The sequence below is a fragment of the Elephas maximus genome, chromosome 1 (genome assembly GCF_024166365.1).
Source record: "Elephas maximus indicus isolate mEleMax1 chromosome 1, mEleMax1 primary haplotype, whole genome shotgun sequence".
NCBI classification, from domain to species: Eukaryota; Metazoa; Chordata; class Mammalia; order Proboscidea; family Elephantidae; genus Elephas; species Elephas maximus.
Genome location: NC_064819.1, coordinates 147,635,984 through 147,662,055, shown reverse-complemented (window position 1 = coordinate 147,662,055; position 26,072 = coordinate 147,635,984). Strand labels below are relative to the sequence as shown.

General features: G+C 37.5%; 1 protein-coding gene across 5 annotated transcripts in view; it reads right to left on the bottom strand.

The window, feature by feature from the left end:
- Positions 1-26,072, bottom strand: part of LOC126083152 (cytochrome b5 reductase 4) — a 107,349-nt gene that overhangs the window by 26,415 nt on the left and 54,862 nt on the right. For all 5 annotated transcript variants that reach the window (XR_007518729.1, XR_007518728.1, XM_049896554.1 and 2 more), the window contains 5 exons: positions 22,831-22,891; positions 21,239-21,296; positions 8,989-9,082; positions 5,069-5,101; positions 3,052-3,174 (listed from right to left, as the gene is read on the bottom strand). Coding sequence is in view for 3 of the 5 variants with exons in the window: in XM_049896554.1 (XP_049752511.1) it covers positions 3,052-3,174; positions 5,069-5,101; positions 8,989-9,082; positions 21,239-21,296; positions 22,831-22,891 (369 nt within the window). In the remaining 2 variants the exon portion in view is untranslated. The remainder of the gene's footprint in view (positions 1-3,051; positions 3,175-5,068; positions 5,102-8,988; positions 9,083-21,238; positions 21,297-22,830; positions 22,892-26,072) is intronic.

Sequence of the window (26,072 nt, the reverse complement as noted above, 5' to 3'; positions counted from 1 at the left end):
AGATTGATGACAAGGACCTTCCTCCAGAGCCAACAGAGATAGAAAGCCCTCCCCTGGAGATGACGCCCTAAAGTTGGACTTTTAGCCTACTAGACTGTGAGACAACAAATTTCTCTTTGTTGAAGCTATCCACTTGCGGTATTTGTTACAGCAGCACTGGATGACTAAGATGGCTGACTATGGTGGTTCAGGACTCAAGGAGAAATTTATAGCAGGGATAAGAGTTCATGGACAGTCTCAGGTTATTACAGAGAAGAGTACTTGAGCTGTGGTCATTCTGTTTCAAACAGAGGTCAGCCGTGGTTCTCAGTATCTTTTATTTCTTGGACTTGGCTTTTATCTAGTTTACTATGATTTTTCAGTCACTACATAAATCAGATAATTTCATTTTCATTGTCTCTTTCCTAGTATCTTCTGATCAACTAGATCACACTATTATGTAATTCTCTTTGATATCTCTTCCTAGCTAATACAACAAAATTCAGACCTCCTGCTCCAGTAAAGTCAATCTGTTTGACCTTTCCTACATACTACTTACATTATTCTTTTCTACAACCTACAAAATGCCTGGCACATTAAGTACTCAGTAGTGATTTGAAGCTGTACCTGAAAAATCCTTCATAGCTTTTTGTTTTGTTTTTTTGAAAGCCATGTACCCTACTTTTAAAACATTATTCAAAATTTACCTTTTAGGAAGTTATTAAAGATCAAACCCATCTCTATCCACTTGGGACTAACTCAGGTTATCTTCAGTTTGTGCTACATAACTTAAACTTGTTGACCTGATTCTTTATAAAAATATTCTTCTATCTCATGTTTGTGTATGTTCTTTCTTCCAACTAGGGAAATAATTTCTTATGCCTTTTGTTTTATACCACACTGCCTAAAATAGCCTTATACATAAAATGTGTTCTCAAATTAAGTCTGATTTTTTCAAAAATTAAAATATTATCTATATATTTTTATAATGTTAAAACATGTAATAATTTTAAGTATTTACATAGCGTAAACTGAATACACACACTTAGTTCTCCTGAACCCCTATAAAATTCCAGCAAAGGAAATTTTTGTGTGTTGCTTGATTGTTTTCTAAGCTATATACCCACAAGGACAAAAAGAATGAAAATAAGAGACAAAGGCAACAAAACTTTGGGTGCTGGCAGGGAAGAGAGATGACTGGTAACTGACTCAGCAGACCCAAGAAAGCTTAATCCTAAACTAGAAGTATGGAAAGCCAAGAACCAACCCAGTTATAACACAATTTCCTTTAAAGCTCAGTAACTGGCAGGACCAAGTGTGAAAACCTGGGTGAATGTGGAATCAACAGTGAAGTGTGGCATCAACGGTGAAGTGTGGAATCAAAGGTGAAGGTGGGTCTGAAAATACTTTCTGGATGAAAGCTCATTTAAGAACCTTTGAGTCCTCCTCTTAGAAGCCCTCCCCTACTTCTGAGTCTAGCCACATGACTGACCCCCCCTCATCCTGGCAAAATATTAGAAGTTTTCTCTCTAGACAGAGAGGGTAAAATAAAGGGCCTCTGGATTGGGTGTATTAGGCAAAAACAGAAAAATTAAGTGAAGTTTACAGACACCCCAGCCTTCTGTCCCCACATGGCTTTTAGAATGCTGGGTGTAAGACAGAAGATTGTTCACTCTGAGACTCTGGCATTGGAGTTTTACCAAAGAAAGGATCTGGTTGGGTCACTTACAGTGAATACTACTGTTGACAAGTCATACCCACATGCACAGAATTTCCAATCAGCTTTTAGGACCCCACCCTGAAATATGAGCAGGTAGTCAAGAATGAGCAGACACTGAAAGAATGCATTTAATACGAAAGACAAACCAAATCAACAACAACAATGAAGACTGGGGGACAGAGAGGTTACATAGGGACAAGAAAATTCTAAAACACTGTCGGCAATTCTTAAAAAGATAAGTTAATAAGAACAGGATGCTAAAACAAAGGAACAGAAATCCAATGATTTTTTAAAAATTAAAAATATTATACTAGAAACGAGTAACTCAATGAAAGAGTTAGAAGATACAGCTGAAGAAATCTCCCAGAAAGTACCACAAAAGGATAAAAATTGAAAATAAGAGTGAAAAGATAAGATAGAAGACTGGTGAAAAAGGTTGAATATAAGAAAAATACTTCTAGAAAGTAAAAACAGATCACGGAGAGAGGAAAAATCAGTAATTTGTCCCATAATTGAAGGTCAGAAGTTTCTACATTAAAATGATTAACACAAAAGATGAAAAACAGACACCCATTAAGGTATATCATAAAATTTCAAAATACCTGGAACAAGCCAATCCTTCCAATTTCCAGAGAAGAAACAGAAAAAAACATAAAAATTCATCAAGTAGTACACTTATAACATGTGTCCTTTTCCATATATATGTTAGATAACAAGCTTAAAAAATAAAGGATATCAATAATATCATCCTTTAGGAGTAAACTGAGAAACTGGCTTACTTACGCAGAAAAACGATAAACATGATTTTTTCATAGAAAAGAATTAGACGTGCTTACAAGGCATACACATGAGCTTGTTTCTGAATCTTTTCTAAAAAGGGACCCAGAGAAGCAAATGGTTGGACAATAGTCTAAGTAAGCTCCAGTGTGTTTCTCCATTCGAGGTAGTGTTACCTAACGACTTTATTATTCCTAAACATCAGATGGCAGAGTCTGAAATGTAACCTATGAGTAATAAAGTAGGATAACAGACATAATGTCCCTTTTCAACTGCCTGGAAGCAGACATAAATCCTAGTGGTGTAGTGGTTAAAAGCTACAGCTGCTAACCATAAGGTTGGCAGCTCGAATCTACCAGGCACTCCTTGGAAACTCTATGGGGCAGTTGTACCCTGTCCTACAGGGTTGCTATGAGTTGGAATTGACTCAATGGCAATGGGTCTGGTTTTTGGTTTAGAGGCAGACATAAGAACCCTTCAGCTTATCCCAAAGTGGCCTTGCAAACTCTGGTACAGATAAGCCACTAACACAACAATTTGCTGAACACAGGACTTAAAACAACAGCACAACATACCTGCATCTTTCTTTGGAATAAATGAATTATGATTCTCCAGGGAATGACCAAGACACTTCCAAAAAGTATTCTCTTTTTTCTTCAGGACAATCTCTATTTTTCCCACATTCTCAACAACCCGCACTGAAAAGAAAATAAATTCCATTTGTATTCACTGATACGAAATATGGTATTTCATTTTAAAACCAATCTTTCTCAAACAATCCAAACGTCCAGACCTGATATGAATGATGCTTATCATTAGGATAAATAAGGTTTTGTTCACATGTTCATCAAAACTGTTTATGCCTCATCTGATGGTAAATCCAGCTTAGTTTATATAAGAATCAGATTAACTTCTTTCAAACTAATTTATCAAGGGCCAAAGTAATATGCATTGCTAGTTCTCATAAAAGCTCAAATATAGCCATGGCAACTAACTAACACACAATCAAAAAAAAAGTTGGGCTGACATATACGAATGAGCCATTGACTGCACATACGATAGCAAATTTAATTTGCTTCCTTGGTTGGGATTTGAGGGGGTTCTTCAGTAGACCAATACTGAGCCTAGTAAATACAAGAACAGCCTTGGGAGAATGAGTCCCTAGTAAATATGAAATGAATTAACAGAGTGTGCATGAATCTTTGATAATTGAAAACCTATTAGATTAACTTTTTATTTTTTGAGTGATTAAAATAGTTTAGATGAATATAATAATAAAACAGACTTTTAAACACTGGTTTAAATTTGATGAACTGACTGTGCTTTTGAAGACCTAAAGGACTTAATGTCTTGTCATTAGAAACAACGCATCTACTCTTCCTCACTGTAAACACAGCATTGCAGCAACTTAAGAACTTTTTAAAACAGATTAGTCAAATGAATTCAATGAGCACTGACCTGAAGCTTAACAAAGATAAGAACATGGTCCTTTTTTTTTTTTTTAATTTTTATTGTGCTTTAAGTGAAAGTTTACAAATCAAGTCAGACTCTCATACAAAAATTTATAAACACCTAGCTATATACTCCTAATTGCTCTCCCCCTCATGAGACGGCACACTCCTTCCCTCCACTCTCCCTTTAAAGAGTTTAATTTACACAATTTACAGAGGTTACTACGGCATATGGAAAAGAGGAGACATGGAACTACTAGTGGAAGGTATTCTTGTTGTCAGGTGCCGTGGAGTCGGTTCCAACTCACAGCGAATGGCACAGGACACTGCTTGGTCCTGTGCCATTCTCACAATTGTTGTTATGCTTGAGCCCACTGTTGCAGCCACTGAGTCAATCCATCTTGGTACTCTGACAGTACTTTAAAACAAGTTTTAAAACTTTAAAACCATTTCGTGGTGAGTCTTTTGTTGTTAAACAACTGTTTAAAATCCATACTGCACATTTACATGCTGCAATATTCATAATTTAGTATGTTCCGTCAATATTTAAATATGTATACCTAAGAAAAATTTGTCGTCTAGTATACCTTTTAAAGAAGCCCTGGTAGTGCAGTGGTTAAGCATTCAGCTGCTACCTGAAAAGTTGGTGGTTTGAACCCCACCAGCTGCTCCACAGGACAAAGATGTAGCAGTCTGCCTCCGTAACGATTTATAGCCTTGGAAACCCTATGAGGCAGTTCTACTCTGCCCTACAGGGTCACTATGAGCTGGAATTGACTCGATGGCAGTGGGTAGGGGTAGTATATTTCTACAAGCTGCATGTCAAGTATAAAGTAGAGGTGAGGAAGGAAAGAAGAATGAAAAGGAGATGAGTTTTTGTTTTGTTTTGAAGAGAAAAAGGAATGTGTAAATAGATGAAAGGTACAAGGGGAAAGAAAATATGGTGAAAGAACTGCAACCTGAGGGAGAAGAGTATATTTAAAAAGTAATGTATCTGCTTATAGAGTAAACATCACACTATACCTTTGTTTTCCAACATGAGAATATATACACAAAAAGACATTACTAATTCCTCTCTCTCTGTGTATGTGTAACTCAAATTTGAGTGGCTTGGTATTCTTTTTTTTTTTTGGTGGCTTACCAGAAAAATCTTCCTGAATCTCATGGCTTAGCCCTGGGAAAGAAAAACATATTTAATAAAAATTCAACTTCAATTCAAACAGTTTATGAACACCATATACCAAAAACCAAACCCAGTGCCGTGTAGGTCGAGTCGATTCTGACTCATAGTGACCCTACAGGACAGAATAGAACTGCCCCATAGAGTCTCCAAGGAGCATCTGGCAGATTCGAACTGCAGATCCTTTGGTTAGCAGCCGTAGCACTTAACCACTATGCCACCAGGGTATCCATGAACACCATATAAGATCATTGAAATGGTTCTATTAGGCACCATTTTAAATCCCTCAAGACAAGTACAGTATTTCTGAGAGGCTAAAAGAAATTGTACACAACTAAAATGGAGAGGCAAATTATTTAAATATGCATTTTCCCCCTATTTCTCTATTAACTGAAGAGTACTCAATTTCCCACAAGAGGTAACTCACACTAGCCCAAGCACAGTCTCAGACTGGCATTCCTACACACCAGGGAGGGAACAAGGCAGGGAAAGGCAGCACCTGAGGTGCACGCTTCAATGTGTGTGCATGTGCGTATATGAACACAGGTCAGGATGGGCCTAGCTTAGTGTTTTCTTTCTTATTGTTTCCTAAAACTGAATATACATTCAGTTACTAAAAATAATATTTTTTGAGCATCTATGTATGTCAGGCACTTTCTAGGTGTTATGGATCCAAGAGTCAACAAAAGAGGCAAAAGTCCCTGCTCTTATGGAACTTACATGTTGGAAGGGGGAGATATAAGAAGTATTTTTACAAATATCTACTCGAAATTTCACTGGATCAATATGGTTACCTGGAACTTAATATTGTGTTATTTTAGTCATTCTGATCCAAAATTAGCAAAGAAGAGTTTCATATATCTGTATTTGACTGTGAAACTTTTTATTTTTATTTATGTGCCAGATGTACTGTTAGCTACAATGTGAGCAAAATTAGCCATAAAGTATTTGAATCATAATATGTGCTGGCACAGAGGTGCTACTTCTGTGAAATCACGACAGTGCTGATGACTATGTGTACTTTTCTGGACATCTGAGTGTTTGGTTAGAATTCATATGATGCAATACCCATTACATCTCAAGCAAACAAAAAATAACAACAACAACAACAAAATTCAATATGGTAGTATGTATCTGGAGCCCTGGTGGAGCAGTGGTTAAGAGTTTGGCTGCTAACCAAGAGGTCGGCATTTCCAATCCACCAGCTGCTCCTTGGAAACCTTATGGGGGGCAGTTCTACTCTGTCCTACAGGGTCACTATGAGTTGGAGTTGACTCAACAGCAATGGGTTTTTTTTATATCTAGAAGAAAAGCTTAAGGTTTGGGGTTGATCAGTGAATGGGGAGGAGGGTGTGGGAAGGAAAAAAAAAATGTATCAACTCAGACCAAATACAGGACTAAAGGTACCTCGTTAATATAGCAAAGCTGTGAGCAAAGGGTCAAGTTGGCCAAAGTCTGGAGAATTTCAGTCTGTGTTTTGCAAAAGCAAATTGAACTTTTTTTTTAAGTATGAAAACAACATTACCAAGATTATTTTTTTGTTATTTGTTTCATTTCTACCTTCTAACCAGAACAACATCACCTTCATAAAAAGACATCATTCATTTTACAAAGAGAAAAGGGTGAAACTCTACAGTCAAGTTCATTATGGATGAGAAATGATTCAGAATCTGATATTTTAGATTCCAAATTCTAGTCCTGATTTCCTTCTTCTGATAGATCTATCTTAGGTAGCGCTGCTGTAACAGAAATATCACAAGTGGATGGCTTTAACAAACAGAAATTTATTTTCTCACAGTTTAGGTGGCCAGAAGTCTGAATACAGGGTGCTGGCTTGAGGGGAAGGCTTTCTTTCTCTGTCAGCTCTAGAGGAAGGTCCTTGTCCCTTTAGCTTCTGCTTCCATGTTTGTTGGAGAACTCCATGTGTCTTGGCATCTATCTTACCCCATCTCTGGTTTTTTCCCTTGCTTCTTTAATCTCTTTTATATTTCAAAAGAGACTGATTTAAGACACACCCTACACTAAACTTGTCTCACTAACAAGACAAAAAAAACACATTCCCACATAGGACTATAACCACAGGCATAAAGGTTAGTATTTACAATACATACTTCACAATACATACAATTCAATCCATAACATTCTACCTCTGGCCCCCAAAATTCATGTACTTGCCATATGCAGAACACATTCATCCCATCATATCATCTCAAAAGCCTTAAATCAATGCTAAGTCCAAAATCTTATTTTCTGAATCATCTAAATCAAATATGGATAAGACTTTAGGCGATTTCCATGCTTGGGCAAAATTCTTGCTCACTTGTGACCTGGTGAAATCTAGAATACAACTTATCTGCTTCCAAAGTACAATGGTGGAACAGGTACAAGGTAGATATTTTCATTACAAATGGGAAGAAACTGGAGGGAAAGAAGGGATAACAGGCACCAAACAAGTCCGAAACCCAGAAGAACAACTTACATTAGCTCTCAAGACTTGAAAATAATCCTCTGTTCTTTCAGACTAGTTAGGCAGTCCTCCAGACACTGGATAGAGGCCTCCTGACCCTGGGCTTCAGCTCTGGCTTCCAGACCCATTGGAATGGCAACTTGGTTCTCTTGGTTTTGGGCAGTCCCATTCGCTTGCTTCTCTCTTTTATATTTCAAAAGAGATTGGCTTAAGACACTACCTAATCTTGTAGACTTCCTCAATATAATTGCTGCTAATCCATCTTATTACATCATTGTGATTGGATTTACAACATATAGGAAAATCACATAAAATGGTGGACAATCATACAATACTGGGACTCACGCCCAAGCTAACAGATATTTTTTGGAGACACAATTCAATCCATGACAGCACCTTAAAACTCTTTCAGCCTCTACCCATTACACAATTCAAAAACCATTTCCACATTTTGGGTATCTGTTAGAGCAGCACCCCATTCTTCTGGTACCAAATTCTGTCTTAGTTACCTGGTCCTACTATAACAGAAATACCACAAGTAGATGGATTTAACAAACAGAAATTTATTTTCTCACAATTTAGGAGGCTAGAAATTCAAATTCAGAATGCGGGCTCAAGGAAAAGGCTTTCTCTGTCAGCTCTTGTGGAAGTTCCTTGTCTCTTCGGCTTCTGCGTCCTGGTTCCTTGAAGACTCCATGTGTCTCGGAACCTATCTTATCCCATCTTTCCTCACTTGTTTACTTGTTTAATCTCTTCTATATCTCAAAAGAGACTGGCTCAAGACACAACCTATACTAATCCCATCTCACTAACATAACAAAACATTCACAAATGGGACTATAACCACAGATGTAGGGTTTAGGATTTACAACACATATTTTGGAGGGACACAATTCAATCCACAACAACCTCTAACCTTTCAAAACAGACAGAAATGAACTGTATCGTCTTTGGCCATGAAAAGACAGGCAGCCAAGGGACACATGGTAACCTTACAGTCCAAGCTGCTCTGGTTGAGCCTATGACTTCTGATGACAGAAGTGGCAACGAATGGGCCAATGGAATGGACAACTTAGTGATGGGTGCTTACTACATGTGACAGACAGTCCTCTGGAGAGTTATTTGTAGGTGTCAAATGCAAGAGACTCACCATAACTGGGCCGACAAATATTTACATTAATACTGATTTTGACTGCATCTAATTGTCTGAAACTTGGAAATAAGAAGTCATACTATGATTTGTTACCACTTTCATCAGTGTATATAAAAAATAGAAAGGCAATTGATCAAAAATGACAAACCACAATGATAATAGCAAATAAAATATTACAGTTACCTAGACTGTAGACCAAGATATTGTCACGCTTAAAAGGAAAATTGAGTTTTTTTCATTAATAAAAAATAAGGTACTCACCAAGATGTATGAGATATGAATAATCCTTGATAATTGTTTCTGCTCTAAAGGAATCATCCTGATGATCAACTATTACTGAGTCTAAATTGATATCCTTAAACAGAATGCAAAAAAAAAAAAAATTAAAAAGTAAATTATTTTTCTGAACTTCTACAACTATACTTTTAAGATAATCAGTAGAAGTTCATATGTTGCTTCTTTACAGAACCCCCAAGCTAAACAAAGGCTACTCCTGTTTTTTCTCTCATACAACCCTATTCTTCTCTTTCAAAGCACTTATCACCATCTTAATTATATACTTGTCTCTATTTTATTTAATATCTGCCTTGCCTACTAGTCTCTAAGCTCTAGGCATAGGAGGCTGTCTTTAAAACATTGCTTGGCACCTAGTAGGTGCTCAGAAAGTATTTGCTGAATAAATAATGTAGCAAAAAAAAAAAAATTGGAATTAGGCAAGAAGCCAAAATATTTGTGCTCACTTTAACTTTTCTACTACAGTGTGATGCTGAGCAAATCATACAACCTCTCAACCTCAGCCAGGGACCTAACAAACATTCAGAGGTCTCTAATTTATACACCTGGTGGCGTAGTGGTTAAGAGCTCCAGTTCAAATCCACCAGGCACTCCTCGGAAACTCTATGGGGTAGTTCTATTCTATCCTACAGGGTCGATATGAGTTGGAATCGGCTCAATGGCTACATAGGATTCCCTGGGTAGCGCAAACGGTTAAGAGCTCTACTACTGCATTTCGGCCCAAGATGGTGGTTCAGTCAGATAAACCACACCGTCACTCTCAGCAAAGACCCAAGAAACCAAGTGAAACATATTCAGGTGACAATCCTGGAACCCTGAGCATCAAACAGAAGGATAAAGAATTAGATTGCACACTGATTAGAAGGAGAAACTGAACAAAAACAGCAAACAAGGAGCAATGTGGAGTGGAGGTGCTCTTTCAGCAGGCCTGGCATAGTGTGGCCATGTTGAGACAAAGACAGCAGCAATCCTGGGTGAGAAGCACAAGAAGGCAACTTCACGGAATTCCCGATAGAAGACAGAGAAACTGTGTAGACATAAGCAGAGTGAAGCAAGGTGAGCAGAACATGAACTGGATCTAAGGAAGGAAAGTACAGGAAGGAGGGCGAGAGTTCTAGGGATCCTCTAGCCCACAGAGCAGGAAGTGAACCAAAATCCAGAGTCAGGACTACTTACCAGCGGTGGTCCCTGACTATGAGGGTAGGTGGCACACACGGAGAAAAGATCCATAGACTGTCAGAAGGAGGTTCCCCACCTAACTGGACTCTGAACAACTCCCCCACTCCTCGCACTTGGTTGCAGCCCGGTCCCAACACCTCGGCTGCAGCCAACAGGGACCAGAGACCACTCCCACTGCTCCCCCTCCCACTGCTCTCCTGGTGATTAGAGGTGAAAGACACACACCTCAACTACCCAGCCTGACTGGGCACCACAGTATGAGCATCCCCCTTTGTTCTCCTCAAATTCCCACCCCACCTGGCACATCCCTGCCCACCCAGTAACTGGCAGTGAGCATGCCATATCACCCTGCCCGCCACCCCCCACCTGCCACTGTGCACACCTGGCGAGCACCAGTGAGCACGCTCGCACCACCTGTCGCATGTCACACACCAACTGTCTGTCACACCACAACACCCATGGCCCTGTCTACCTGACAATTGGGAGAGAGCACTCCCACACCCCAGTTACCGGCCACACCATCCTAACTGCCATCTGTCCAGCCAACAAGTGGTAGTGAGCTCTCCTGTGCTGCTGGTCACCAGCCATACCCCCTTCCCATCATTCCACCCACCCAGTGGGCAGCAGTAAGTGCTCCCACACCACCAGACTGACAACAGGTGGCAGACTGCACCCGCCCAGCTAACTCCCAGCCACCCCACAAGCCTCTTGAACTGTGATGTACACTCGACCTGCCTGCTGCTGCCCCGCCTACCCGGCCACAGGTGGTGAGCGCTTTCTTGCCACCAGACCAGGGATCAGTGGAGCACACCCGCTCCATCCATTCTAACATATCAAAAACAAAGCAAAACAACAAATCAAGACAAAACAAACATACAATCGATAAATAAATACATAAATAAAATAACACCTTAATGCCTTGGAGATAGCAGACAATATCAACACATATGAAAAACAGGATAAGACAGCTCAAGCAAGTGAGAAAATAAAGGGAAAGAAAACCTTCCTGAGGAAGTAACAATAACAGAACTACCTGAGAAGGAATTTAAAAGGCTTATACTTAGGATCCTAAAAGAGATAAAGCAAAACAGAAAATGACCTAGGAAAATCCAGGAAAACAATACAAGAGCAAAATAACAGACTCAAAAGACAATTAGACACCATACAAAAACAACAAGAAAAAATTCAGAAGATTAACAATAAAATATCAGAAACAGATAACTCAATAGAATGACATAGAAGAACTGAATCAAAAGAAGAAACAATCAGTGAAATGGAGGACAAGTTCTTTGATATTCATTTATTTGAGGGACAACCAGAAAAAAGAATGAAGAAACCTTAACAGTTATGTGAGGCACTATCAAGAGGAATAATTTACGCGTAATAAAATTCCAGAAGATGAAGAAAAAAAAAAAAAAAAAGATGAGGGAATAAAAAGTACAAAGGGAATTTTTGAAGATTATGTATTAGCTGAAAACTTCCTAAACATCATGAAAGACGAGAAGGTTACCATCCAAGAAGTTCAACAAACCCCATACAGGATAAAACTAGATGCTGTCGAGTTGATTCATACCAAAAAAACCCCCAAACCTGCTGCTGTCAAGTTGATTCCAGCTCATAGTGACCCTACAGGACAGAGCAGAACTGCCCCACAGGGTTTTCAAAGAGCAGCTGGTGGATTGAAACTCTTGACTTTTTGATTAGCAGCTGAATTCTTAACCACTGCACCACTAGAGCTCCTCAATTCATAGCCCCTCCCGCCCCAATTCACCAAGACATATCATAATCAAATTTTCCAAAACCAAAGACAAAAAAGCATTCTGAAACCAGCTCAAAAAAATGAAATATCACTTACAAAGGGGCATCAATAAGACTAAGCATTGATTTCTTGTCAGAAGCCATGCAGCAAGAAGGCAAGAGATGACATATATAAAATCCTGAAGGAAAAGAATGACCAACCAAGAATCGTATATCTACCAAAAGCATCTCTCAAAAACAATGGTGAAACTAAGACAATCCCAGAAAAGAAGAAACTAAGGGAATTTGAAAAACCTGATTAGCTTTACAATAAAGATTAGAGAGAGTCCTTTGGACAGAGAACCAACAAATTCGACAAAGCACAATAAAGCTAAAAAATTGACTACAGAAAACCAGAGGAGTAAAAGTTGTAAACAACGACAATTTCAAAGCAAAAAGGGGGAACAAAAGATGTAGTAATAGAACTTCCATATGGGGAGGAAGTAAACTTGATCTCAAGATATAACAGACTGTTTTAAGAGTAACCAAAAAGAAAATAAATCTACTCACCAAAATAAAGAAGAAAACCAAAAAGACTCAGTAAACACACAAACACACTTAACGACTGATAGGAAAAAAAAAAAAAAAAAAAAAGCAATGGCTGATAGGAAAAGAAAATCCATACACAAAAAGAACTCAGCACAGAAAATTAAGAGGAACAAAGAAACCATTAACACCACCAAAAAAAAAAAAAAAGGGTAACAAAAAGACAGCAATGAATCTATTCCTATTGTTAATCACACTGAATGTAAATGGATTAAATGTACCACTCAAGAGAGGGAGTAGAAAATGGGTAAAAAGCATGGCCCATCAATATGTTGCCTACAAAAGACACACCTTACACAAAGACATAAACAATTTGAAAATCAAAGGATGTTAAAAAATACTTCAACCAAAGAGCATCCAAAAGACAGCAGGAGTAGCAATAACAATGTCAGATAAAATAAACTTTAAGTCCAAATACATTATAAGGGATAAAGAAGGGCATTATATAGTGATCATAGAAAGGGTCAATTCACCAAGAAGACATAATAATAATAAACATTTATGTACCCAATGACAGAACTCCAAAATACTTAAGACAAACACTAACAGAATTGAAAAGAGAAATAGTTCTATAATAGATTCAGCTTGGCATTTCTCAAGCAGAAAAAAATGAAGAAAAATTTCAAGCCTCAATTTGCAATTTTGAAGGATTTTATGAGCAAAATATTCAACGACACAGGAAGCAACAAAAGCAGGTGGAAGGAAAACACAGAGTCACTGTACCAAAAAGAATTGGTTGATGTTCAATCATTTCAGGAGGCAGTATATGACCAAGAACCAATGGTATTGAAGGAAGAAGTCCAAGACGCACTGAAAGCACTGGTGAAAAACAAGACTCCAGGAATTGATGGAATACCAATTGAGATATTTCAACAAAGAGATGCAGTGCTGGAAGGACTCACTCGTGTATGCCAAGAAATTTGGAAGACAGATACCTGGCCAACTGACTGGAAGAGATCCATATTTGGGCCCATTCCAAAAAAAGGTGATGCGACAGAACACAGAGATTATCGAACAATATCGTTACCATTACATGCACATAAAATTATGCTGAAGATAATTAAAAAATGGTTCCAGCAGTACATTAACAGGGAACTGCTGGAAATTCAAGCCAGATTCAGAAGAGGACATGAAACCAGGAATATCACTGCTGATGTCAGAGAGATCTTGGCTGAAAGCAGGGAATACCAGAAGGATGTTTACCTGTGTTTTACTGACTATGCAAAGGCATTCAACTGTGTGAATCATAAAAAATTATGGATAACAAAGCAAAGGACGGGAATTACAGAACACTTATGTTCATAAGGAACCTGTACATAGACCAAAAGGCAGTTATTGGACAGAATAAGGGGATACTGTGTGGTTTAAAATTAGAAAAGGTGTGTATAAAGTTATATCCTTTCACTATTCTTATTCAATCTGCATGTTGAGCAGATAATTCAAGAAACTGGACTATATGAAGAAGAAAGTGACATTAGGATTGGAGACTCATTAACAACCTGCCATATGCAGATGACACAAACTTCCTTGCAGAAAGTGAAGGGGACTTGAAGCACTTACTGATGAAAATCAAAGTCTACAGCCTTCGGCATGGGTTACAACTCATTATAAAGAAGATAATAATCCTCACAACTGGACCAATAAATGGAGAAAAGATCGAAGTTGTCAAAGATTTCATTTTCCTTGGATCTACAATCAACTCCCATGGAAGCAGCAGTCAAGAAATCAAATGACACATTGTATTGGGCAAATCTGCTACAAAAGATCTCTTTGAAGTGTTAAAAAGCAAAGATGTCACCTTGAGGACCAGGGTGCACCTGACCCAAACCATGGTATTTTCACTCGCCTCATATGCATGAGAAAGCTGGACAATGAATAAAGAAAAAAAAAAAGAATTGATGCATTTGAATTATGATGTTAGCATAGAATACTGACTATACCATGGACTGCCAGAAGAACAAACTAATCTGTCTTGGGAGAAGTATACCAGAATGTTCCTTAGAAGGGAGGATAGTGAGACTTTGTCTTATATACTTTGGACATATTACTAGGAGGGACGAGTCCCTGGAGAACAACATCATGCTTAGTAAAGTAAAAGGATAACAAAAAAGAGGAAGACCCTCAATGAGATGGATTGACACAATGACTGCAACAATGGGCTCAAATATAGCAATGACTGTGAGGATGGTAAAAAACCAGGCAGTGTTTCATTCTGTTGTACACAGGGTTGCTATGACTTGTAACCAACTTGACAGCACCTAACAACAACAACAGAATAATATAGGAGACTAATACATCACTTTAAACAATGGACAGAACAACTAATAAAGATACAGAAGATCTAAATAACACATTCTACCAACTTGATTTCATGGACAGATACAGAACATACCAACTAACAGCATCCAGTACACATTCTTCTCCAATGAACATGGGTTATTCTCCAGAACGGACCATATTCTAGGCCACAAAGCAAGCCTCATTAAATTAAAAAATACCAACATAATAGAATGCATTTTCTCTGACTATCACACTATAAAACTAGAAATCAATAACAGAAGGAGCAAGGAGAAAAAATTAAATACATGGAAACTGAATAACCCCTTACTTAAAAACTACTGGGCCATAAAAAAATTAAAAATTAGATTAAAAAATTCTTAGAATCAAATGAGAATGACGACACAAAATACCAAAACCTCTGGCACACAGCAAAAGCAGTTCTCAAAGGAAAACTTATAGCAGTAAATGCACACATCAAAAGAGAAAAAAGGTCCAAAATCAATAACGTAATCCAACAACTGGAATGAATTAAAAAAGGACAGCAAAAGAAGTCCACAGTCACCAGAAGAAAGGGAATAGTAAAGATTAGAGGAGAAATAAATGAAACAGAAAAAAAAAAAAGAATCAACAAAACTAGAAATTGGTTCTTTCAGAGGATCAATAAAATTAACAAACCACTGGCCAAACTGACAAAGGATAAAAATGAGAAAATGAAAATAACTAAAGTAAGAAATGAAATGGCTGACATTACAACAGACCCAACCGACATAAAGAGGATCATAACAAAGTATCACAAAAAAATTATACTCTAACAAAAATGAAAACCTAGAAGTAATGGACAAATATCTAGAAACACATGACCTACCTAAACTAACACAAACATAGGAAGAAAACCTAAATATAATAAAAGATGAAATTGAAGATATCATTAAAAAATTCCCAACAAGAAAAGCACCAGCCCAGACAGCTTCACTGGAGAGTTCTACCAAACATTCAGAAAAGAGTTGACACCAATTCTCCTCTAACAATTCCAGATCATACTCCCTAATTCATTCTATGAAGTCAGCATAGCCCTGATACCAACGCCAGGCAAAGATACCACAAAAAAAGAAAATTACAGACCAATATTCCTCATGAAAATTGAAGCAAAAATTTTCAATAAAATTCTAGCCAGTAGAATACAACAGCATATCAAAAACAAGAAACAAACAAACGAACAAAAAAACACATCACAATTAAGTGGGATTCTTATCAGGGATGCCACGGGTGGTTCGACATTAGAAAATCAATCAACATAATTCACCACACAAATAAAGAAAAAAAAATGGCATTATTATCTATCTCAATGCAGAAAAGGCATTTGATAAAGTCCAATACCTTCTCCTGATAAAAACTCTCAGCAAAATAGGAATAGAAGGGAAATTCCTCAACATAATTATGGGCATATACACAAAATCAACAAGCTGACATTATTCTCAATTGAAAGAGATTGAAAACATTCTTCTTGAGAACAGAGAGGAGACAAAAATGCCCATTATCACCACTCTTATTCAATATTGTACTGGAAATCCTAGCCAGAGCCATAAGACAAGAGAAATAAAGGGCATTCAAACTGGTAAAGAAGAAGCAAAACTATTCCTATTCTCAGATGATATGAGTAAATCCGTCTTGCCATGGACAGTTGATCTTCAACAAAGGGTCAAAGTCCATTCAATGGGGAAGAGACAGTCTCTTTAACAAATGGTGCTGGCAAAGCTGGGTATCCATCTGCAGAAAAATGAGTCAGGATCCATACCTCACACCATACATAAAAACTAACTCAAAATGGATCAAAGACTAAATGTTAAACCTAAAACTATAATGTTCCTGGAAGATAATATAGGGACAAAGCTAGGAGTCTTAATTTATGGGATAAAAACATTATCAAACATAACTAAAAATGGACAAACAACAGAACATAAACTAGATAACTGGGACCTCCTAAAAATTAAATACGCTCACCAAAAGACTTTACCAAAAGAGGAAAAAGAGAACCTACAGGCTGGGAAAAAAATTTTGGCAACAACATATATGACAAGGGTCTAATCCCTAAAATATATAGAAAACTTCAATATCTCAACAACAAAAAGACAAACAATCCAATAAAAAGTTAGGCAAAGGACATGAACAGACACTTTACCAAACACATTCAGGCAGTTAACAAACACATGAAAAGATACTCGCAATCATTACCATTAGAGAGATGCAAATCAAAACTACAATGAGATACCATCTCACCGCTGTAAAAATTGCACTGATAGAAGGAAAAAAAAAAAAACCAGAAAGCAACAAATGCTGGTGAGGTTGTGGCGAGACTAGAGCTCACATACTGCTTGGGGGACTGTAAAATGGTACAACCACTACGGAAAACAATATGGCGCTTCCTCAAAAAGCGAGAAATAGAAGTACCATATGATCTAACAATCCCACTCCTAGGTATACATCCAAGTGAGGTAAGAGCAGTGACATTAATAAACATATGCACACCAATGTTCACTGCAGCATTATTCACAATAACAAAAAGATGGAAACAACCTAAGTGTCCATTGGTGGATGAATGGATTAATGAAATATGGTACATACACACAATGGGATACTATACAAGGATAAAGAATAATGATAAGCTTCTGAAACATCTGATAACATGGTTGAATCTGGAGGACATTATACTGAGTGAAATAAGTCGAGCACAAAAGGGTGAATATTACACGATACTACTTTTATAGAAAGTCAAGAACAGGTTTACACACAGAAAGCAATGTGCTTTGATGGATACCAGGGACGAGACGGGGAGAGAGGGAGAAGTACTTAGTAGGCGTGTTAACTCTGGTGAAGGGAAAGGCGATATATAACATGGATGAAGTCAGCACAACGTGACCAAGGTAAATGAGGACACTGAGAGGTACACAAGAATAAAGGACAACTACAGTAAATAATGTTACATAATTCTTCAACGACAGTAATAACAACCAAAAATTTGTGAGCGGTTACATGGGTAGATATGTACACTATACAGGTGTGGGACAGCATAGAGGACTACATGCATATGCATATACATAGTTGTGGGCATTTTTGTATACATATTTGCATATGCTGCATATTCACATACATAATAGAATACACAGGGGGCATAGTTATGCAAACTTCCAAAACATATCCAAACACCTTGTGGGACTGAGTTACTGGGTTTGAAGGTTCAAGAACTATAGTCTGAGGGCACATCTAGGTCAACTGGCATAACATAGTTCATAAACACAATGTTCTACATCCTAGTATGGTGAGTAGTATCTGGGGTCTTAAAAGCTTGTGAATGGCCATCTGAGATACAACTACAGGTCTCTTCTTGTCTGCAGTAAAGGAAACCAAAGTCTCAAGGAAGCAATTAGTCCATGGGACTAATGACTCACATAAACTACAGTCTTCACTAGCCTGAGATCAGAAGAACTAGATGGTGCCCGGTTATCACTATCAACCTCTCTGACCAGGGACACAACAGGAGGTCCCAATAAGAATGGGATAAAAATGTAGAACAATATTCAAATTCTTAAAAAAGATCAGACTTACTGGACTAATAAAGACTGAAGGAACCCTGGAGACTACTGCCCTAAGACACCCTTTTAACTTGGAACTGAAGCCACTCCTGGAGGCCACCTTTCAGCCAAATAATAGACTGGCCTATACAATAAACAACAGCACCCATGAGGAATGTGTTCTTTACAACAGTCAACCATATGAGACCAAATGGGCAACATTTGCCCAAAATCAAAAATGAGAAGATAAGGAGGGGCAGGAAAACTGGAGGGATGGAAAGGGGGAAGGCAAGGTAGAAATGCACAGAGTGTTAACGCATTGTGGGGATAGCAATCAATGTCACAAAACAATGTGTGCATGAATTGCTGAATGGGAAACCAATGTGCTCTGTAAACTTTCACCTAAAATACAATAAAACGTTTTTTAAAAAAGAGCTCTATCACTAACTGAAAATTTGGCGCCTTGGTAGACTGGCCTGTCAATCTGCTTCTGAAAGGTCACAAGCCTTGAAAACTCTACGGATCAGTTGTACTCTGCACACATGGGGTCACTGTGAGTCGGAATCAACTTGATGGCAACTAGCAACAATTTATACATAGCCTTGGTGCAAGGTGCTTTGGTATCTATCATTTATACCATAATTCAACACATTAGTCTACAGTAGAAACCTTCCACCTTCCCTTAGCAATCCACCCTCTGTTCACCATTAGTATTAACTTTTGGAAGCAGGACCCACCCTCAACAGTCCCTGCCCTCTTTGTTTTGGACGAGGAAACAAAAGCAAGAGAGAGTAGAAGACAGGACAAGCAGTGCCTCTGGCCCTCTTGGCTGCATCAGGCAAAGGCAGGTCACTCCTGCAGAACGGTCAAATCATGCTGCGATAGTCACAGGAATCCACTGGCTCAGATGTGAGTCTGCCACTACAAACGTAGCATGAATTCTCAAAGATTCCCAGCTACCAGACTTGTCTTTACATTTACACAGTTCCTCAAAGCATGGGAACCTTGCCAGTTGTTGGAGTATACATTTAGAGATGTTGTAAGTTGTCTCCTTATTTATCTGATTTCCCAGGTGGACTGTAAGCCCCTTGAAATTGAGGTCTCTATGTATCGTATCTGGCCCATCTTTAGATCCACATTTTAGACAGTACCTCAAATAAAGGATAAATACTTATTAGATGAATTATCGCCTCAATTTTAGCTTCAAGAGGACATCTAAGCCCTATTAGTTTAAGCATACTAAGCCACATCAATACAATCTCTTATGTTCAATAAACTTGTTCTTATGGAGAAGTTAACTGGTATTCTCACTTTTGTTATCCATGTTTTAAAAAGTTAAAAAAATCAGAAAGGCACGTAAACTACTTCCTAGTCTAATTCGTAGATTTTTTTTAAGAGGCCCTAGTGTGGTTCTTAAAAGCATACTGTCTGGAGCCAGAATGACTGGGTCCAAAATGCCAGATCTGCCATTTAGAAGTGAGCATGGCGAGACTTTGTCTCACGTGCTATGGGTGTTACCAGGAAGGACCAGTCCCTAGAGAAGGACATCATGCTTGGTAAAGTAGAGGGTCAGCAAAGAAGAGGAAGACGCTCAACGAGATGGACTGACACAGTGACTGTAACAATAGGCTCAAACACAGCAACAATTGTGAGGATGGTGCAGGACCAGGCAGTGTTTTCTTTGCTATTATAGTCAGAACTGACTCGACAGCATCTAAAAACAACAACAAAAGCCATTTACTGTGTAACCTTGGATAAATTGCTTAATCTTTATTTCCTCATCTGGAAAATTGGGATAACACCAGTATCTACCTCAAACAGTTATTGTGAGGAGTTAATAATTCAAGAAAAAAACTTAGAAAAGTACCTGGCACACAACCAACATTTATTGACTATTTACTTTTTTCTTTTGCTTATTTTAAAGATGTGTTACCAAAAGTTACAGACTCAACTCATGGGCAGTGGTGTTTTTTTTTGTACCAAAAGTTGTATGATAGATATACTTACAACAACCAAAAAAAAAAAAAAAAAAGAGTAGCTGCTGAGGCTGTTTATGTATACAACCTCATGGGATTTGTTTTGGTTCCTTGGTTTGGATGTTTAGAGTCATAGTTTCATGACAACATCCCAGTTAACTAATAACGTGTTTAGTACTTCTGTTCGCTCTGGTTCGTTAGTTCATTGCGTAGTGCATGGGGTCTTAAAAGCTTCAAGTGGCCATCCAAGGCACAAAAATGGGTCTCTATTTGCCTGGAGCAATAGAGGAAGAAGGCAAGTCAAGAATAGGAGGAGGATGTGTGGCTAATTGCCTCCATGAAAAACTGTCATCTTTGCCATAAAACCAGAAAAACTGGATGGTGCCTGGCTACCATTACTGAACATTCTGATCAAAGATTGTAAAGAAGAATCCTGATCCAAAACGGAAAAGGCAGAATAGAATTTCAAATTCTCATGGACTCCAGAGTTGGAGGCTGGATGAGCCCCTGAAACTACTGCCATGAGATAATCTTTAAACCTTAAACCAAAAATATCCCCTGAAGTCTTCTTAAAACCAAACAATAGTTTAACTTAACTAGTAAAGAATGTCTGACTTGGGCATGGTGCTCTTTCAAGATCTACCTATATGGGATCAAACTGACAACAGCAACTTGAAAGATCAGAAAAGAAACTTAGTGGGCAGTGAATTTATGTTAATGGGACAGGAACAACTCAGAAAAGGTGAGAATAGTTGTACAACGCAAAGGATGTAATGTGTCACTGAATTGTACATGCAGAAACTGTTGAATTGGTGTATGTTTTGCTGTGTATATTCTCAACAACAGGTGGAAAAAAAAAGATATGCTTACCTTCTGTTTAGTATATATTACAATGGTGACTAAAGACTCTGTTTGGAACCAGTCATAGCTGTAAAAATATTAAGAAGAGAAAGAATAATTATATTGACAATCATGCTTATTAAGATATATTAAATCATCAAATGTTTAAAATTTACGGTGAGAAATATTTCTCTAGGTTAAACTTTTTCCAAATCAACAGTAGGCTTACCATGTTAATTTCTTCATTCTATAACTGGTTATTATTTCTAAATTTAAAGTACCTTATATTTCATGTGCTTCAACGTGGATAAAAACATCCTTGACAAAACACTTTTTATAAAGGTTATACAACTCTTTACTAAAAAATCCTTTTATCAGAGTCACAACAGAGCACAATGTATTTTGGTAAGGAGCACGAAGAAATCTATATGCTTATTCTTCATTCTTTCCTGTCACAGATATACTACTACTAAAGAAATGAACTCATCAAGGCAGTTTTAATAGGTTGACAGTAAAAACTTCAGGTATAACTAAGTCTTCTGTTTTGCTATAGCTATTGATCAAATTGATACTGTTTTTGCACTTAATACCAATAGGCACCCATAGGCAAATCCTGGAGGCATTCTCAGGCCCTTAACTTAAAATTGCGTATGAAATAATTTAACAGGTTTAACATAGCAGGATGCTGCTGTTAGAATCATATAGACTATCAATAGGGAGAAAGGAGGTAAGAGAAAGAACTACATAGAACACATATAACTGTGAGGGCATTTCAAATGTCATTAAGAAAAATATATACGTATTGTTTAATTTACTGTTAACTAAGACAATTAGTGTACAATATATTTTGAAAGATTTACATTAAAAATTAATAAAACAAACTAGGTATACAAAAAATACAATAGTTAAATTATGACACAGTCATATGATGGAATGTCCAAAAAAAAAAAAAAACCCCATTGCCGTTGAGTCGATTCTGACTCATAGTGACCCTACAGGGAAGAGTAGAACTGCCCCATAGAGTTTCCAAGCAGCGCCTGGTGGATTTGAACTGCTGACCTCTTGGTTAGCAGCCGTAGTACTCAACCACTATGCTACCAGGGTTTCCAGTGGTGGAATGCAGACAATAAATATGTTTTAGCAGAATATTTAATGACAAAGGAAATTGCTCATAGGGTATACTGTGATACCAATATTACAAAATTATAATATGGAAATAGGTATTATATGAGCCAAACTGGAGGAGATAAACCAAACGTTGAGAGTACGTACCTAGGGCTGAAATTAAAGTTGATTTTACCATTTCCTTTTGTATTTCTCTGCATTTTCCAAGTTTTCTACCATGAATGTGTATTTTATAATCAGAAAAAATATTTTAAAATATTCTTTTAAACTTTGGTGTTTAAAATAGATCAAACTTCAGTTATATTAAAAATTCACATTTATGTAACAGCTCATTCTCCAATAATGCCTGATAAATGAGGTACTGTAGTTCTCGTGTCAAAGAAACATGATTAATAGTAAGCGATAAATCAAACCCAGAACTATTTTATCTTTTAAAAATGTGTATATTTTGGTGTAGAACTGATTTAGCTTTAAATAAGTAAAACAAAAATGCATACCTTGGGGAACTAGGACCTTCTTTGGCAAGTATATCTGTCACTTGGCTCTTAGGAAGCATGCCTTTACAAAGAAAAACAAAAACAGCTATGGTTCATCCACACAGCATTTTTCAGTCTTTTTTTTTTTTTTTTAATTCAATAAACTTATTAAAATATTACATACATACACAAGAGGACACAAATGATAAATGTACAACTCAATGAATTTTCATAAAGTAAAACATACACTTGTAACCAGTACCCACTTCGTTCTCCCTTCCAATAATTATCCTTCCCCCAAGGATAACCAATATCCTGACTTTTAACATAGTTTTTGCCATTTACATAAATAGAATCATAAGATATGTTCTCTTTTGGTCTGACTTTTTTGGACCAATATTATAAACATTACAGTTCTACGTCAAACAAGAATGATAAATAATTAGCAGTAAATTAAAACTAGAGCTTTCTGAGAGTTTATTCATGCTGTTGAATGCATCAGTAGTTTGTTTCTTTTTATTACTGAGTAGTATGAATATACCACAATGTATTCATTCTCCTGTTAATGGGCATTGAATTGTTTCCAATTTTAGTTATTATGCATATTGCTATCAAAATATTCTTGTACATGTACATGCCATGTACATTCTTGAAGAACATATACCCACATTTCTGGTGGGCACATAGGGTACATACATGTTTAGCTTTAGTAGGTACTGCTAAACAGTTTTCCAAAGTAGTTATGCCAACTTATACTTTTTATTAGCAGTGTATGTGAGTTCTAGTTGCTCCACAATCTCACTAACACATAGAATTGTGCCTTTTTTCATTTTAGCCATTCTTGTGGGCATGCATCAACATAAAAGCTCAATGTGGTAGACTGAATTGTACCCAAATCACAAGTCCTGGACCCTGTACCTGTGGATGTGATCCTGTTTTGAAACAGGATTCTTCTTTTATTATGTTAATTAGATCATACCAAAGTAGGGTGGGTCCTAATCCTAACCACTTCCAAGTTATAAAAAGAGAATAGACAGAGACACACACATGGGGAAACAGACGCCATGCAACACCAAGGAACACTGAAGAACACCACTGAATGCCAGGGAACTCCTAGGAGCTCCTGGGGCTACCTACGAAGAACCCTTCCACCAGAGCTGATGCCCTGATTTGGACTCAGAACTCCCAAAACTGTGAAAAAATAAATTACTGTTCTTCAAAGCTACCCACTTGTGGTATATTTTGTTATGGCATCACTAGGTAACTAAGACACTCACTAAAGCTGTAGTTTTCAAATTGTTCCAGAAAACCTGGAGACACGGAAGAATTCTGAAGATTCTGCATACATTAAGCATTTTCCTGACAATAAGAATGAACTACTTGTATCTGTAAGATTTAGTTTGTGGGAAAAAGGTGCTGCTGCTATAAGATTTTGAAAATTACTGCATCAGTTATATTAATATAATTGTGAAAGAAAAAAATTAAATGTTTAGTCTCTGGTGAATCTTACGAAGTTTTCAGATTAGAAATCACAGTAATTATATAGAGTTAGGGGACACCTTTCAGACTAGGTAGTTTAGAGGTTATCAAGCTTCTTTCTAGACACAGAACCTTCTGTTTAAGGACAAGCTTAAGAGTGCAAGCACAAACATAAAACAAGCACACCTTTCTGAATGAGGCTGACAGTGAGCCCTAAAGCCTTACCACACTTAACTTTCAGATTAACAAAGAAAGTCCCAGAAATGTGACCTAACAAGGCCAAGGTTGTGAGCTAATCAGCAGTGGACCCTAAAGAAGAATGCTCAATCACAAAACTACAGCTATAACAAAATGACAAAACTACAATACTTAAAATGTTTTTATTTTTTTCAAAATTCCAAAAAGCAAGGAAAAAAACAAACCAAACCCATTGCTGTCAAGTTGATTTTTAACTCACAGGGACCCTGTAGCATAGAGAAAAACTGCCCCATAGGGTTTCCAAGGAGCAGCTGGTAGATTCGAACTGCCAACCATTTGGATAGCAGCCAAACTCTTAACCACTGCACCATCAGGGCTCCAAAAGCAAGAAAAGATGTATCTTATTAAATTATTTGAGAAGCATTAAAAGATATTTCATTGAGATTAATGTCATTTTTCTTTTGGTGGATTCTTAGATATATAAAATTTTTTTTAAAGTATCACAATTTAAGAATTTCTATTAAAAAAAAAAAGCTGTCAACAGAACTCATAAGTCATTAGTCAATCTTAATTTTGTATGATTGATTGCCCGCCCGTTGCCATCAAGTCGATTCCAACTCACAGCGACCCTATAGGACAGAGTAGAATTGCTCCATACCCAGCACCCAACCCAGAACTGCTCCACAGGGTCTCCAAAGTGCAGCTAGTGGATGCAAACTGCAGACATTTTGGTTAGCAGCCTAACGCTTAACTACGGAACAACCAGGGCTCTGTTTGATTGATTAGGGCCAGAAAACTTAGCTGAGTGTCATCTCTGTGATCTTAAACAAACCACTGTTTCCTCTTCCTCAAATTCAAACTGAAAACTGCCCTGCCAATCTCATGAGAGATCAAATAAAACAATTTCCAAACACTCCGAAACACTATACGATACAAATATGACTCTTATTAAAACAGAAAAGTCATAGGCAATGGAATGTGTCTTGAGTTCTACATTCCTTTCCTATCCTCCCCCTCCCAAAAGGCTTCCATAATATCCTTCTGGCTAAGTTGAAGAAATGTGGGGTAAATGTGGGGTGGAGTAAAAAAGTAAAGCAAGGTGGACTCAATGAACATTCTCCTTCTTTAAAGTGCCAACTGATGGACTGGTGTCAGCTTGAAGGGACAGGTCTTTAGTGGAATACCAGTCTACCCAAATCAATATTTTAAACAGCTGTTTGATGATACAGAAGGCAGGAAGATCACATCTGAAAAGGCTTACTACAAGTTTAAATAAGTAAGACGTGATATATATATAAAACAATCATAAAGAATCCAGGTCACAAGAGGTTAACTGCTAGGCAGACTATTTGTGGAGTGCTATGTTCAATTCTTAAAGCCAACCTTAAACTGAGATATTTATTAAATGTAACGATCCAAAGATGGGCAACAGGAAAGTAAGGGTTCTAGAAGGATTATGTGATGGGAAAAAAAATGCCCAGTCCATCAGTATTGATCTGTAAGGGAAGATTGTTTGTATAGTACCATAGAAGAGTCAGTCATAGTGGTGGGGCCAAGATGGAGGAATAGCCAGACACTTCCGGCGA